The 17,850-nt window shown below is 46.8% G+C and overlaps 1 protein-coding gene across 1 annotated transcript in view; it reads right to left on the bottom strand.

The window, feature by feature from the left end:
- Positions 1–1,096: 1,096 nt before the first annotated feature.
- Positions 1,097–17,850, bottom strand: part of LOC146861401 (interleukin-18-like) — a 420,014-nt gene continuing 403,260 nt past the window's right edge. The window contains exon 6 of the mRNA XM_085645708.1: positions 1,097–3,236. Coding sequence (XP_085501834.1) covers positions 3,018–3,236 — 219 coding nt within the window. The 3' untranslated portion in view covers positions 1,097–3,017. The remainder of the gene's footprint in view (positions 3,237–17,850) is intronic.

The following is a 17,850-nucleotide window of genomic DNA, read 5'->3' on the forward strand; positions in this document are numbered from 1 at the left end:
ATTTTCTGGAATGCAGGTAAGGATTGGCATGCCTCTAGTGGCAGCTGCAGTTTCCAAAATAAACAGAACCAACACAATTTATGAAAAGGAAATTTAGCTTGTGACGTCTGCTTTTAGAATGGTCAGTACAATATGTGAAAATATTTTTGGAGAACGTTGGACAGGGCAGACAATGGCTCTCATTAGCTGTTATGTTAGTTCAGTAGGTGAATGCACTTGGATAAAAAGTGCAGTTCACCCTTCCCAGTTTTAGCATGGAAGATTGTGTCTTCTTTCCCTACAAATGCGATAAAAAAAGAATTATTGAGTATCTGTTTGCTGCGGATCTGGTCAAGTTATTCTGTATTCAAACTTTCCATTATTGTTGTAAGTTACATACTATTTCTTGGCAGGCGTAATTCTAAAGACCCATTTAGAACCAATTGTTCTAGAAAGGGTCTGCATTGGAATTCCAGAAGGACCTGATTGATGCCGGATTTTAGTATATCCAGATAAAATGAATGTGCATACAATTAATGTAAACTGAACTTTTATCCAGAGTCAGTAGTAACCCTGACAATCTGACGTTGGTCCAGCCCCCCACCCCCAGACCTGTGTTGGACACCCTGATAGAGGCTGCACCTTCGAATCCAAAATAATAATGCAATTTTATTCCACTGAGCGTTAGACTGAATCTTGATTTTTTCTACCTATCGAAATATTCAATTGTGTTGCAGCATTTTTCATCACTAACCGTGACAATGTTATTCTCAAACAAACTGTTACCTAACTCTTCTTACCAGGCCCCTTTCTACAAAAACTCTTGTTAGTTGGAAACCAATCAATCACATTTATCTCAGCTACCAAAACCAATTTTCTTAGGTCCTCCGCTGGATCTTGCTCAGTACTGCAAGGGACTAGAATATTCGGGGGATCAACAATTATCATACGAGGACATGGAATAGATAATTGTTACCACATTTACTACAACTTCTCATAACCTAGCATTTCTCAATTCGAAAAATCTTGTTGAGACAGATTAAATACGCAGAAGTAATGAGACAGAATCAACAGAGGAAAAGTTGTATCTATGCCTCAAATTATTCAAATGCAAAAACAGGGTTAAACAGATCAAATTTATACCCATTTAAATAGTACCGTAAAAGAAACAATACAGGTGATATCTTCCTCAGCCAATGAGATTCGAGAATAGAGAAAGCTTCAAAGAAGAATCAGTCTTTTCTCATACAAACCAAATTAATGAGAGTTCAAATGTTTTCCGAGATTTCCACTTCCAGTCCTAGGATAGGGCTTTGCCCTGCCCACTCTGAAGCACCAATACTGCAGCAGATGTCAGGAATCCCTTCAGCTGAAAGCTTTTCTTTGCGCTTGCTTACCAGCCTCTAGCATCGCAGGACAGTGTCACAGTTCGCTTAATGTCTAAGGGCCAGATATACGACCCTATCAATTTCTGAGTCGCAAATTGCGTCATTTTGCAACTCGTAATTTGCGACTTGCAAAGAGAAATCTACAACAGTGTCTCAGACACTGTTTGCGATTTCTAATGGGGTCTTCAATTGCCAGCCTCATTAATAATCATGAGGCAGGTGCAATTTGCGACCCCATTAGGAATGGCGGCCTGCTGGGGTCAGCAGACCACCTTGTCTGTGACTGCTTTTTAAATAAAGCAGTTTTTTTTAAAAATGCAGCCAGTTTTCCTCCAAGGACAACAGGATGCATTTAAAAATTAAATGTTTGTTTCATTTTTTAACAGTAGGCAGTGGTTAGTGGGTCCACCGTCTCCTCTTAAAAAATATTGTCACACACACTCACCAAAGGGGAAGGGATCCCCTGGAGACCCCTTCCCATTTGCGAGTGGCTTACCACCGACATGAAGTAGGTGGTAAACTGCAAGTGTTTTGCAACCACAATTGCGGTCGCAAAAGAGTCACACATTTAAGTGAGACTCACTATTAGGAAGGGACGCCCTTGGCACGCCCTTCCTGAGTGAGTAGTAGAGAGTAAATAGTAGAGAGTAGTAGAGAGTGAGAGCGAGTCGCAAACACTATTTTGTGAGTCGGTAATAGGTTACCGACTCGCAAAATAGGGTTTGTACATTGGGCAGACCAATATTGCTGACGCAAACGGGCCGAATTCCCGTTTGCCACCACAAAATATGGTCGTACATCTGGCCCTAAGTGTCCAGTTCATCAGTCTCAAAACCACCCTAACGAGTGGCAGCAAGACAGGATGAGATTAGGGTGTAAGCCAGCAGCCCCTCCTTGTTTTGACAATTTTTACCCCAAGATTCCAGGTTTACTACCCTTAACGTATCAACTTTGTCAGATCATTTCGTTCCATTGGCTGTTCATGACAAGGCGATACGATGTATTCTGTCAAAGTATGCAAATCCAGAAGAATTAGGTAATCTATTTCTTGCAATTTCCTCATGATCACTGTATACTGTATTTCAATTGTTTAATGATTATAACATTCTCGGAAATGGACGGACCAATGTCCTCATCCATTGTCAGTCTGTTCCCAGGCATACTCTCTTGGATGTAAGTAAATCTCTTAAAAGGGTATAGTTTTAATTCCTCTTTTGAAACCCTTATGTTTATTTCTGAGCAAAATCTTCATGAAAAGCATGTTGTCTCTCAGCCTAGTGCATCTTCTATGTATTTCATTAATATCATTTTGCATGTTACTTATTTATCTAGAGTTAGATCATAATTGTCTATTGCACACAGTTAAAAATTACACGTCGTTATAGCATTCTATCTATGTTACCTTTGTTTTCAACATTTTCTAAGCACATCGCAATAAAATATTCACCTTTTCTTGTTATACTATTTGTCATTCAAGAATTTCAGTTTCTAACATTCTGCATGCTTTTACGATGCAGTAGCTAAATCAGACGTTTCACATGTACATTTTTTCTCAGTACATGAAACTGTTATACATTTGTCATATTCGTAAATGATTGGCACACTTGTTTTCTAGGGTAGAATTTGGTAAAGATAGATGCAAGATAACATCTACACTTTATCAATTGCAAACCTGCATATTTCAGGCACTGGATCCCTAAAGGGCATTAAAGACAAATATGTAATACTATGTACTTTTTTAAAGGCCATGTAAGATCCCGGGAACAAAGAAGATTCAAACTTGTAGTCCAGGCTATTGGTCGAAAAGGCAGTTTGAAAGAAAATGAATTTGCTGGATGACTCATCAATTGTTTCAGGGATTTCTCCACTCTGAAAGAAAACAAGAATACACATATGAAATGGCTATACATTGTTCTGTGTACTTTTGCAAACAATAGATAGTTAATTATTTACCATTTTGGTCCAAAGTAGAACTGAAAGATTGAATGTGGACAATAAGATCACCTATGTAAAATTCAAATACTTTCACTCTGATATAATTACATCTGTAAACAGAAAAAGGGACATTTGCTATTGCATCACTGTAGCGACCATGAATGGAGATAAACACGGCTATTGTTGCACAACAAATAGAATGATGTTGAATCAGGCAAAGTCTGTGAATAAACCTGTGCACACTGATTTAATTCCCATTGGAATACATGAATGGAGGTTGATTATTTCAATATGGTATTTTTATCCATTTACTTCTTATAAGGCAGGCATAAAGAAATCTATGCGGAGTACTGATTCTCAAATCCATCAAAATTAATATTGCTACTATGAAGTTATATTTGTCTTACAGAACCTATATATATGCAAAAATATATTAAGACTTATGATCCTTGTCATAAAGAAAAATGCAATTGAACTGTTGAGGCAAAGATTGGATTTTCCATTTATAATCATGGTTGTAACTAGGGTGGATGGTGCAGAGAGCTGAGCACTTGCTGCCAGTGTTTGGTGTGAACTGAAGGGCTAATGCTTGAACATCAGCAGGGCCAGCTCGGGGGACCTTGACCTGAGGCAAGATGGCTGCTTGTGGTTAGTGTTTTGTGGGATGGACCACATGAGGTGCATTTGTAGAAGTTTGGGGCTGTGCCAGGCTGGCATGGAAACTATACAGACACATGAAGATATACCAGTACTATAGATGATTTGGATTGGAGCAGCACTGAAACATGGCAACCAGAGAATGTAGCACACAAGCCTGGACACCAGTGCTCCACACAAAGTAAGGGAGGCATTCAGGAAGAAGAGCGGGTGTCTCTGTATAACTGAAACCCTCCCATGTAGAGCCTGACAGAAGACGGAAAGACAGCACTAGTAAGAGCCACCCACAATGACGGTATGCCTACAAACTACATCACTAGGTGGAGACAGCGGAAGACAAACAGGGATGAGGAGCTGTGAGAATTGAAACCCTGAATGTCATTGCTTTACGATCCGTACCCTGAGGAAGAAAGCAGATACAGGGTGAGTAGAGCAACAATTAAGGAATTGCGAGCCGACAGGAGAAAGCCACTAAGAACCTCATTTAGAACCCGCAAAGTTCTTTACTCTATACCATTGAGGCTATGGTTCCTGGACTAATATCAGAATTATTGCCAGAACAGCAACCTTGCTAGACATTTCCTTTCCATAGCAAACACTGTCACACTTGGATCAAATTCAAATATTTTTTTGCACTGCACAGGATACTGCATAGCCTTATCTCTAAGACATATTGGGGCAGATTTATGAGGCCCGTTGCGCCATCGGAACGTCACTTTTTGTGACGTTCCGTGGCGCAGAAGCCTGCGTGATATTTATCAGGCAGCACTGAGCCACTGTTTTTGGCTTAATGCTGCCTCATAAATATCAGTCCCTTTAACGCAGTGTTCTGCGTTAAAGGGGCGTGCAATGGGTGTTGCCTTACCGTAACGTTAGAGACTGGTTATATATTAGGGTAGTATATATACCAGACAATACCACCTTATCACCTCAATAAGAAAGGAAATGTAGGATTAGCGAGACCACACTTTGGAAATAAGTACATGATTACACACAGCCACTTAACCGCTCCACTTAAGCTTGTGTCTTTGAAGGTAAATGGATTATCCCATTTTATTACAAGTCAAAAAAATCTGCCCCACTTACAGGTAAAAGGAGCAGATGTTGCATGGATCCAAGAAACGCAACTGTCAACAACCAAATCCTCTAACCTGAAATGTGATAGGGTGGAGTCAGTAATTACCAGTAGTTAACACGTAGACTCCCAAGGGACACATGTGAGCATATCTGCATGCTCTATTAAATGTTCTGTCACCATCTTCATCAAACATATGCTACTTCACAAGATATTGAAACTCTGGGTCAATGATAAAGGCAAATATGTATTTGAGAAGATGAATATATCAAACACAAAAATCGTTGCAGGATCAATCTCTACACCCAATTATCACTGGAAATAATTCTTAGTGCACATATCCAAGTTTCCACATGAAATTATGGGGACTAAAATGACATTGGGCAGAGACTGGAATCTGGTGCAAGATCCCCTACTTAATAAAAAAAGGCCCACTTGATTAGACAAATCCAGATAACAGAGCAATGCTCCACAATACATCTGATTGATGTATGGTATTTGACACACTCAGCTGCTGATAGGTTCTGCACTATCTATCTAACTCTAGCATTGAATATTCCTTATTGCAGGGTTAAGTGTTAGTGGTCAAACAGAGCTGCAATATACAGGGTAGTGGGATGATGGATCATACCTCAATCCCGTTGGTCCTAGATCTGAAGCTGATAAACCCCTCCCCGTCCCACTGGAGCATGGGCAACACTCAATACAGGACCCCAGAGAGAAAAAAACACTTAGAAAGCATGTTAGATCTGGCACCCTTAGCATGGTTTCCCCCCTAACCTTTTGCCTTCAAACCTCCTGTTTTGTTGACTTTGTTTTTACTGGCCTTAGGACTCTGGTCACTTTACCACTGCTGACCAGTGTTAAAGTGCTTGTGCTCTCTCCTTAAAACATGGTAGAATTGCCTTATACCCAATTGGCATTTTTAATTTACTTGTAAGTCCGTAGTAAGGCAGCACTACATGTGCCCAGGGCCTGTACATTAAATGCTACTAGTGGGCCTGCAGTGCTGGTTGGGCCATTCACTTAAGTAGCCCTTTGAACATGTCTCAGGTCTCCCATAGCAGCATGTGTGTGTAGGTTTTAAACTTCTATTTCGACCTGCCAAAATAAATCTTTTGCCAGGCCCATGCCTTTCTTTTTAATATATATGTCACCCTAGTGTAGGTCCCGAACAGCCCAGTGGCCAGGGTCTAGTGTTTTAAAAAGTTGGGCATGTACTTATAAGTTTTACATGTACTGGCAGTTAACAAATCTCAAATCATTTTTACTACTGCAAGGCCAGCCTATCCATTTAATATGTGATAATTTCCAAATGGGATTAGGTAACCTGTTCATGATTGGTGTCTTTGGCACTGTAGTGAAAATCCTCTCATGGTGAAGTTGGATTTTTAATTACAATTTTGAAAACACTACTTTTACAAAGTTGTCATTTTCTTGCCTTAGCCATTTGGTGCCTGCAGCCTGTAAATGGGTCACATTACTGGGTGTAGCTGACAGTTGGGCTATGTGTATTCCTCCTAGACAACCATAGACAATAGAGAGCGTAGGTGTGCCTGGATGGGCCATCACTGGCAGGATGGGAGGGCGTTAACGGGGCACAGTCCTACTTACACATGCATAGGCTGTGTTCTTCCTTCACACAAAGGGTGGCACACCTGCTGTAGTTAGTCTAGAGCCAGGACAGGGAAGTCAGGAAGCCTGTGGACTTCACAGGGAAGCCTCTAGAAGCTTCTTAAACTTCAAAGAAACGCCATGGTATAAATACTGGACCTCAGACATCAACTCTTCAGTACAGTTTTGGAAATGTGGATAATATGCCAGGAAGGACTACTTTAATCCTGAAAGGACTGCCACTCTATTGGACTACTGCTATGAAGGACTGCTCTGCTGCTGTGCTGACCTGATGCCTGGGTGAGAAGGAATGGGCATGAATATGTTGAACACAGGACCCCAGAGTGACTCCAAGGGTTAGTTGGATGGCCTCCTGACTACAACCTCAGGGACAGAAGGCTCCAACAATCTGGAACCCAGCACCTAGACACTACCATCTGTGAGTCCTACCCTGCCAAGAGATTCCACCCCAGTCCTGGTCCCTTGGAAGTGGGCCTAAAGGTGCTCTGACAGCCAATCTGTGTATCCAGCCGAACCAACGCATCTTCTTTTCTGCGCAGTGGAAACCCGAGCAGAACCGATCCATCGCCCTTAAAGTGAGGATTCTTTATTGTTAGGACTCTGCATCAACATGGCAGCCTGCATCAGAACTAGTGCTGTGTGAAGCTTCACCGACGCAGGCCCTCATATCGTAAATCCCTCATTGACAGCAGTCTCAACGATGATGTAGGTAGGCCTGGGCGAAGTTTGCTGAGTTCAGCTATGCAGAACACCGTGAAGTGACAAAAGAATTCTGCCAAGCTACGCGAGCAGAGGAGTGCATTACCTTGCGCCATTCTCACTGATTTTTAGCTCTGGGTGTTTGTCCCAAGCTATAAAATCAGCACAACGGCATAATGCGCAGCGCAAGAAGGCGCAGCTTCTTTCTGCCACTCGAGTGGAGGTTCTACTTGAGCTTAAGCTTCCTCAACGCAAACAGGAGGTTTCTTAACACTAGTAGTAGCGAGCATCCGCAACCACCTTCGGTGAGAAATCTCACTGAGAAGCAGTCTAGCGTTGGATTTTCCTCACTCCTGCTCGGCAACTTACAATTGGTGAGTAAGGAAAAAAATCCCCTCTGCGTTTTTCAGAACTCTGTGAGGTCCGTGGAGAGCGGAGTGCAAAAAACTCCACAAACTCCGTGAACGGAGCGGAGTTCACTGTCAAGGCCTAGACGTAGGTTCTCAAATCGCAGCCTTGCAGTTCCTCAGAACCAACCCATCGCCTCGACTGCTGGGTGCATCCTCGACCCTGGACTTCGCATCTCAAGCCCTCATCAACGGGATCCTCGAAGACGATGCAGGACTTCGCATTGCAGCCCCTCTGAACTGATGCATTGCCTCGGCTGTGTGACACATCCTCAGTGCTGGACTCCGCAATGCTCTGTCACCCAGATTAAAGGTACTGTTGTTCAGCGGGCCTAACTGGGTCATTGTGGCCTGCCCACACTCTATCACGGTCAGCTTAAACTTTTGACTTTTTCCTAGTCCAGCGTTAACAGATATGCACAGTTGGTGCCTTTTGGCGCTATAATCACTGAAATCTTTAAACTTGCAAATCTCCAGTTCTAATTGGATTTGTGTCAGTTTGGTCTTGATTTATTTATTACATTTTAATCTATTTTTCTAAATTGGTGTGGGATTATTTTTGTGCCGTATTTTCACTTTATTACTGTTTGAAGTGCTGCATAAATACTTTATACATTGCCTCTAAGTTAAGCCTGACAGCTCTGAGCTGTGCTACCATAGAGTTAAGGAGTGATTATTTTGGGGTTTGCATTTGCCTCACGCTGACGAGGATTGTGATTGCTGCTGGAGTAGGGTCTCATCCCCCCAAACAGTAACCCAATTTCTCAAAACCACATAAAAGAATATGCGGATGATAGCATTGGCTCCATCACATCCACACAATGTGTGCGGGCAGATGGGAAAGCGACCTGGCATGGCAAACTAATGAGGGCTCAGCGATAGCCAGGAAACTAGTTAAAGAGAAACAGATACAATTGAAACACAAGGTACTTGACCTAACCCCACAATACGGATTAGCTCCAACCCAGATAGATCAGTGCAAACTTGAGGTAGCTAGGATGTCTCTGAACTCTTTCTATATGTAAGTGAGCATTAGACATTTTAAAGCAAAGGCACTATGAAACAGATGAAAAAGCAGGCCACCTTTTGGCAGCACAACCACAACAGAAAGACACTGATGGCTATCTCTGCAATTAGAGATGCAGGTAGTAGCCTCTTGACATACTCGATTGGAATAACCAAAAGGTTTGCTTCCTTCTATGGCTCCCTCTTCCATTCAAAACAATGAAACTCCACAGACTTAGAACAGACTTCATGAGGCATAGGCCCCTTAAATCATTATCTCTTAAGCACATACATTAAAAGGAGCAGATATAATCTCGATTTAACCCACCTGCAAATCACCAGGGGAAGATGGCTCTTGTGAAAAATACTTTAAAACAGGAAAACCACTCTTAGCACCCTTACTTTACCCATCAAGAAGCTGAAAAAGCTGGGTCCTTGGCACCTATTTCTAACAGGCCGGTAATCTTAGTGACACTAAAGGCAGGCAGGGACACCTAGGAATGCTGAATCTACTCCCCATATCCCTCACACATGTGGACATTAAAATATGAGCCAAAATCATGGCCTTCTGATTATGTAGGGGCATCCCTTCCCTTATACATACCTCCCAAGTAGGTTTTGTGCTCGGACAAACGGCTCGAACTCACATGAGGACTTTATCCCATTCGCTGTGGTCAACTAGAGAACGGGAAACAGAAATCCCACCCTACTCATTGGATTTGGAGAAAACATTTGACAGTGTTCAATGGGAATATCTTTGATGAACCCTTAAGAGAGCTCATCAAGGTGTGGTGAGGTCCTTCTAGTGGCCTGTTTATTGATTTGGTCATGCTTTTTAGTGGGTTTCCTAAAGTCATTCTCCTGTGAGTCCCCTGTTGTCAGGAGTCCTTCGTCCTGTCTTTCCCCCCTTGAAGAGTGGACAAAGGTTATTCTGCCTTCATAGCAAGTAGGAGGCTTTCCTTTATGTTTTCTCACCACTTCTGGAGTTTTGTAACTTTTGAAGGTTGATCTTCAGGGGCCCCTTGTAGCCCTTTTTTCAAATCAGGTATCACCAGTTCTATCCTACAGAATTTATTGTGATGAAGAAGGTTGAGATGATTCCCGACTCCCTTATGTTACTGCTGAACATAGGAGGTTTTGCATGCTTAGGTTATCACAGAGCCTTTCTTTTCTCCACCGTGAATTGCTTTTCCATCTTTCAAAGCTCTTTTCTCTCCTCTTGATAGTTTTGAGTTGACTTCTGGCAGCATGCACTTCATTTTATGATCTTCAATGGGTTAGTTCCTTGTTTTACTTTCTTGGTCTGTTGTCTGAGGCCACACGCCTCATTGATTTTCCCCAAACAGACTTGGGCATTAGGGCCTCTGAGATACTTATTTATTCCTGTTTATACCATTCCAGGAGCAAGTTGGAAGCACAGTCTCTCCTCTATGGTGAGTTCTCAAATCCTTGCCTCTGCGTGCTACTATCTGTTGGCTTTGATGGTTTCAACAATGATTTTTTGTTTCCTCTTTTTCCTTTTTTCTTGTATCCCTGTGTTTGGGTGACTCAGCTTTGGTATATTCTCACGATGTAAGGATTTGAACAAAGAAAATGGATGAAGAGATAATGCCATGAAAATTTACTCTTGAGTCCTAGTCTTCCTTGTCACAGTCCTAGATATCCGTCCTCTCTGCCCAGTTGGGTTTGACCTTAGGGCCATTGGGGAGCTTGGCATTTCAGGAAGTATGGAAGGTGGAGTCTCTATTTATGACTCCTGGGGAGGAGGTGGAAACTAAGTTATGGACTAGGTGTAATTATTTGTTTATAGGTTTATTTTAAAACGGGTACATCCAGTATATGTAATGAGGCCTCATGATTTGGGATTATTGTTGCATCATGATTCATATGAATATATATTGCATGTGCTTGTGCAATGCTTTGGTTTTTATTCTAATTTATTTGGAACGGTGATGTTTCATAAAATGTAGTTTGAAATTTGACACTAACTGCCTTCATGTGAGGACTGTTTTGCTGTGCTGAATAAAGCATTTCCTTCATCCTTGAAGTGGAGTCTTTTTAACAATTGGTGAACTACACAGGCACTCTGCCATACGGATGCAGCACAAGAGTGGTACTGCCTCTGAAAACCTGGGAATTTAGGGGTATATTCACAAGAACGTGTGATAACTACCGCATGAGTAGAGTAACGCAACATTCAATACCGCAGCCCAATCTGGGAAAATAACCCCATCTTAACGTGGAACTCACAACAAGGCGGTACCATGCGCTAGTCAGCAGATAACGCGTCAAATGTCCAGGTTAAAATCAACGCCAAGCCGCAAAAATGCGAAAAGTGAACGAAAAAAAACATGCGATGAGGCCAGTCGCGGTGCAAACAGTAGTGAAAACCAGCCACGGGCCTGCAAATCTCACTCGTCTGGAGAGAAAATGCACCACAAAACCACAGAAACATCAAACCAGAAACAAGCCAAGCACAGAGCAACATGGATGCACCCTGACCCAGGGCAGAGGACAACGTGAATCCCACAACACCCACAGACCACCAGCAAGGAACAGGGGGGTCGGGGAAGGACATCGAGAAAAGGGAGAGGAAGACGGGGTGCAGGCTGCAGGAATACAAGCCCAGCGTCACGGAGGTGACAGAACACTACCAACAACTGGCCCACAACCAGACTACCCTGAATGCAGCCGGAGTGTCGAGGAGGCAAACAGCGGATGCCAAGAGGCGCTGGCATGACGTGACATGGTACAAATTCGCTGCCAACAGGAATGCAGCTACGGCGACAGGAGGTGAAAGCCCAGTGCCACAACAGGAGCTGGAGGAAACACAGGCCACAGTCATCAGTGTGGAGGCGGTGCAAGGAGTAGGGAGTACGGACACTACCCGAGAGGACCTGACACAACATCAACAGGGAGTGGAACGAACAGGGATTGGGGGGACGGGGGAGACAGGCACAATGGCACACATGCACCTCCCCTACACATTGCAGAGGAGCACACAACACCTCCAGCAGAGCACACAAGACAACACATCTACGATGCCAGAGAGGACCACCACACCGCCGACACCGATGCCCCAAAACAGCCCATGGATATCCCACGCAACCCACCACCAGGACAAGGGCACACAAGCAACTCAGAGGACCACACAGCCTCTGTAAAAGACCACACAGCACGAGGCACCCACAATTACGGCTGGCTCACAACACATTACCGACCCACACATGGCACCCCAATGCCAGGTGTCAGAAGGCAATAAGGAGGTGGCCCAACAGGTGTGGGTGTGGCCGAACACATGGAATGCGAATAAGAACGCATATGCTGGTGCCCAATAGCCATCAGGGACCACCCACACCCCCACAAAGGAGACCCACACTGCCATAGAGACACATGCAGATGCACATACACAGTACAGAACCACAGCCAGGGGCACACCCACATCAGTCACACACCCACATTGGCTCTAGTCTCCGTACGACGGCACAGGCCACTCCCCTCATGAATTGAGGGGGCGAAGACAAAGCTACATGTTCAGGTACCAGCCCGCTGCCTGCAGTGATATGTCTGCGTCTGCTACACATAGCATGATGTAATGTTGTTGGGCCCAGGGCCCCCATGCATACAACAAGAACACAGGGACACACACATATATCATGTTGAGTTGGCTACGGGCACGTGCACCCGGCCACTTTATTGGCAGGGCCACATGTACAGTGACGCCTGTGCTGGATGTGTGTGGGGTGAGTACAAGCCAGCCCGCACGGAGTGACTGGTGCTGGCAACAACATGAACAGTGAACACCAGTGCAATGTAAACAAAAACACCAGCATAACAGAGTCAACTGCAGAGCAACATGGAGGGAGCCGGAGGAAGGACAGAGGTCACCCAATAGGCAGTCAGGAGGTTCCATGAGTTCCAGTGCACTGAGGTAGGGGCACCAGCGATGAGCGTGCTCATGTGAAGAAATTGCTAGGATTGTGTCCCTTCGGGTCAGTCCTGATGCAAATGCAGTGGGGTGTGTCACACCTGCAACAACTACCCCAGCAACCTTACTGGTCCACCACACTGCCTGAGGTGACAGTTGCGTCTGCAGTCCACAGCGCAATACCCAGTAATAGAACCGGGTGTGTAGCTGGACTACCACCACCAGTCTGCATTCCTGCCTTGGGGATGTTGCCTCTGGCCCAACCATAGTCTGTGCCTTCTCCCGGCCGCACACTTGACATATCTTCCACATCATAGTCCCAGGCCCCCCCCACTGCATGAGGTGACATAGCTGCACAACATGTCCACAGTACAAACAACAATCAGCAACGGACAATGGCTTGCGGTGCACTGAGTCACTGGCACCTGGAGTGCTGAGCATGGTCACAGGCCGATGATGGCATCCACGACAGGTCTGGGCAACTCCGTAGGTCTGTCAGGACCACCGTTTCAACACTGGCAGATGGCATCTGGAGGTGGTCCTTGTGGTGGTGGCCTGTGCCTCCTGCGGTGATGCGTCATCTGGGCCGGTCTAGATACGAATCCATGTGTGGGCCCTGGTGGCCCGCAGTGGAGGCCGGAGGCTGCGGACAGCGCAGGGCCACAGACACATGCCGTTGATGAGCACAAGAACATCGCTCCAGAGGCCATTCAATGTCTCTGCTGAAGGGGTCCCGGACCTGGCCAGCACAGAGTTAGTGGCCCTGGATGCACCGCGGCCGGCACAGGCACCCAGCCACGGGACGGTGACTTGTGGTGCAGTCAGATGGGCCATGCGAACAGACCGAGCCCTCATCGATGTCCAAGCTGGATATGGCGGAGGGTTACGGGGACAGTGGAAGGTGTCCTCCATGGCATGATGCAGAGGTTTGATGTTATCCGGAAGCAGCAAATGGGGGAGTGGAATGCACAAACCTCATTTGTGCCAACAATTCGTGAGTAGCTACATGAGGAGGAACACCAGCCACTAGTCCATGGACTCTAACACCACCAATGTACGACCAGCGAGTGTCCATGTATGTCGGGGTACAGAGTCAGTGGCACAGGTCCTGGGCGGGGATGCAGTCTGCGATGATGCCAGTACACTGATATGTACTCCACCATTGCCAAATCAAGACTGTGACCTACTGGACCGTAGTGTAGGCCGAAGGCAGTGATCAGCATTGGGCCACAGCCACGTGTCGTTGGCTCGCGAGGCACAGAGTTAGTGACACAAGGGCAGTTGTCGGTAGTGTTCGATCACCTCAGTGACAATGGTCCTTATTTTCCTCCTGGCTGAACCGCGTCTTCCTCTTATGTATCTCCCTGCGTGCAATGATTCTATCTCTGCCTTTGAATGATCGATGTTCAGTACCAAATCTGTGATCCACTTGTGCTGCATCGGCCGAGGGCAGTAGTCGGCGTAGGCCCACAGACACGTGTGGTTGTGATGTCATGCACAGACTTGTTGGCACCACATTGAAGGGAGTATAGTGACTTCACATATGCCTTAAATGATGTTCACTGCCATGGTGTAATCAGGACTCAGTACCACATGTGTGACTTATCTGACCGTGGTGTAGGCCTGAGGCAGCGGTCAGCACGGCCCATTCACCAAGTGTCGCCGGCATAGGTTGGATGGCCACACCGGCCTGCATAGTTCAAGTTCAGTGGCATCATGTGTCACCGGCTGGCGTTGAACAGGGTTAGTGGCACCACGTGTCGCTGGCTGGCATTGAACAGGATTAGTGGCACTATGTGTCGCTGGCTTGCGTTGAACAGGGTTAGTGGCACCACGTGTCAAAAGGTGCCCATATGGAACTGTGCCTCACAGTTCAAGGGGGATCTGGTGCTGTGACCACTGTACCGGATTTGGGTTCACTGCCATTCATGACTCAGGACACAGTTTCACATATGGGACCTACTGGTCCGATGAGTAGGCCGAAGGCAGCAGTCGAGTACGTCAACGAGAAAGGAGCAAAGTGGGCCTGTGTCGTGGAGGCTGTGATGGTCTGAGGAGGCTGCCAGATCACGGGACTCGGGCTTGGAGCTTGCGCCGGCACGTGGTGGGCCTTCCTTGACACACTCCGGTGTCAGCAGGTGATCAGTGTGGCATGGCTTTGCAGTTGCGGGCCTGACGGGTTCGTCGTCCAGCATGCCGGGGTCCGGCAGGCGCACAGCCTCGCAGGCAACTCCGCTCACGAGGATGGCGTCGGCATCATGGCGGGGTGAGAGTCGCCGCCCTGGCAGAGATGTAGGTCTTTCCGGAAGAGGACCACGCCCAGGCATACGTGCTTTTTATTCACACCCCTACGCTGGCGTGGCGTATGCCGGGCCATCCCACTATGGTGACGCTTAGGGAGGGATGTAACAGGCAACATTTCTGCAAACTCCCCCATTGGCTGGGGTGACATGGTTGCGTCCACTGTCCACAACACTCCATACACCAGAGGTGTATGTCGCCATGGATATGGCCGTGTTCTGCATACTCAGGTCTGTCCAGCACATCTCCGCCACTCTTGGCATTGTGTACTTTCCCAATCATGGTTTTGCTGCATCACTCAGACATGCCTGGTTACTACCTCTCCCCATATTCGGCTGTTGTGTGGCTGAGGTGCCATGCCGTTGATGGCTCATGTTCAGGGCTTGCCCAGGTGGCATTGCTAGTTGTTCTGTCGTGTCTGGTGGGTGGGCATGCTGTTGTGCATGTTGCTTGTGCTTTTGTGACGTGTGCATTGCCAGAGTTGTGATTTGCATGTTTGTGGAGTTGAGGTGTGTGGGGTGTTATTTCTGAACTTACCAAGGGGCTGTGCATTTCCCTTGTTGCCATTCTGGGTACGCTGGTTGGTGATGGACTTTCAGAGGATGAAGGTATCATGCACACTGGCTGTGTATTTGAAGGCGACATTGTTGAAGGTTCCACAGTGTTCTGTTGTTGCCTACACATTGATGTGAGACGTGTGTCTCCTGTTGCGGTGATTATTTGCTGTGTCACCAGGGGACACAGATAGGACATGTGTGCTGTGGATTGCCCCCAACACATGCGTGCATCCTGCTATGGCATATGGTCCTTGCTTGATCTCCAGCGGATCCTGCGCATTGTGTTGGACGTATGGGGACTGGGGTACCAGGGTGATGGTGAAGTCCAGGACAGGTGTGGGGGACCTGGATGTGGCTGGCTGTGTGACTCCTCCGACTCAGGCGGGTGTTGTTTGGGGGGTACCAGGGGCCAACAGGTACAGCCAAGCTAGCAGCTTTGTGTGGGGTGGGATGTTGTTTGTCCACTGTGTTGGTGCCGTAGGCCTGTTAGGCGATGATGGTCAGGATGCGTAGGATGGTTGTCCCTTTCAGCCTGTAGTGGGCGGTGACATTGTCTGATGTTGGGTCTGTGCGGCTGGTACGTTTCCTGGGGGTCCACTGTCTTTGTCTGCGCTGCGTCTGTGGTGGTCGGGGGGGTGTTACGTGTGTGGGTTGGGGTCGTGGGTTGGTGGAGGTGGTTGTTGTGGCCCTCTTGGGTGTCCAGGCCGCATGATGGGTGGCTCCATGACATCTGTTGCCCTTCCGATGTGGCCCTGGGCTGGTCTCTATGAGAAGGTGGCCTGATATATGCTGTCCACTAGTTCTAGTGAGCACCTTGTATCAGTCCAAACAACCCCTTATGGTGATAGGTTAAAGACAACCTTTATTGAAAGCTATCCTAGTGGTAGCTATGGAGAGCAGCCTTCAGGCTAAGTCTTGAAGGAATGTAAAGCAGCTTGTTTTACCAGTCTATAATCTCCTCAATGATCAAACGAAAGGACAACCACACCAGGTATATATCCAAAATATATGTATTTAAGATGAAACACACCCCTCTAGTCTCTTTATGAGACTAGAGTTCGAAGTACTTAGTTTACAAGTCAGCAATTATCAGAAATAGCACAAATAAACGTTTGGGCCCTAGGGGCGTACCAAACCATATACCAAAAAAGTGGTATAAGAACGACGACTGGAATACACACTAGGCCTATAGCTTCACTGGGACCCCAAGGAACCACCCAAGGTAGTGACACAGGGGAACCACGGGGACTGTATGCAGTATGTAAACACAAACGCGGGTTCCCGTTATCTTCTATTGGCAATGTCGCGGTTGGAAATTTAAAGATTAGGGACACTTCTAATCGAGTCAGGACCAAACCCTTTTGGACTTAAGAAGTTCTAGGGCTAGCACCCACGAGACCACCGGAGTACTCGAGTTACCTCACCCAGGGAAGCCGGGTGCATATGTGTCTTTTGGTGTCGGGTCGCGTCGTCGATTTCAATGGGAGCCTGCACAGAACTGCTGCTGCCGTGTGGAGCAGAAGTGTCCGCAGAGATCCAAGCCTGGATCTGGAATGGAAGGAACCTGAAAGCAGAGGGAACAGAGTCTGGGTCACTTGCCAGTGACCTAGGGCAGGATGGACCAGTGCCCACAGATGTCAGGTGCTTCAGGTGAGTTGATGGGTGCCTTGACTCTTCGGCCACGAGGTCCAGGAGGCATCGACGAAGTCCATGTGCCGGATTCGAGCTGTCCCATAAAGTCTGTCGAGTGTTGCAGTGTCGGCGACCAGAATGGACCCAACAAGCCTTGGTAACGGCAAGTCACTGGAATTTAGAGAAAGTGCTGCAGTGCAGACCAGCAAGGTCTGAGGGACTCACCCAGCGAAGGTAAGTCAGGGCACGTCTGGAGCAACCAGGAAAGCCGAAGCAAAAAAGGAGTTGCCTTCGTGGGGACCTGCTAGCCAATGGGCTAGTGATCGCGAAGGAGCCTCAAGCAGTCGCACTTGAAGCTGGCCCACAAGTCACTCGTGGAGTGGAGGCCAACAATCTTCGGTGCAGGAGGTGCTCAAGGCTGGGGCTACTCGGAGCCCAAAGCATAACTTCGAGGAGGACCAGGAAGATAATGTTGCTGAAAAAGTTCACGGTGTCCAGAGGTCAGGGTTCCACATCACCCGCGATAGCCATGGGTCTCAGCTTTGCTGTGGACTCAGGGTAGCCTCGGGGAAGTCTGGAAATCCACCTCTGGTGATGCAAAGACTTTGGCGTCCAGCAGGAGCTTAAGCGATGCAGACCGGCCAGTTGCTTC

The sequence above is a fragment of the Triturus cristatus genome, chromosome 3_1 (genome assembly GCF_964204655.1).
Source record: "Triturus cristatus chromosome 3_1, aTriCri1.1, whole genome shotgun sequence".
Taxonomy (NCBI): Eukaryota; Metazoa; Chordata; class Amphibia; order Caudata; family Salamandridae; genus Triturus; species Triturus cristatus.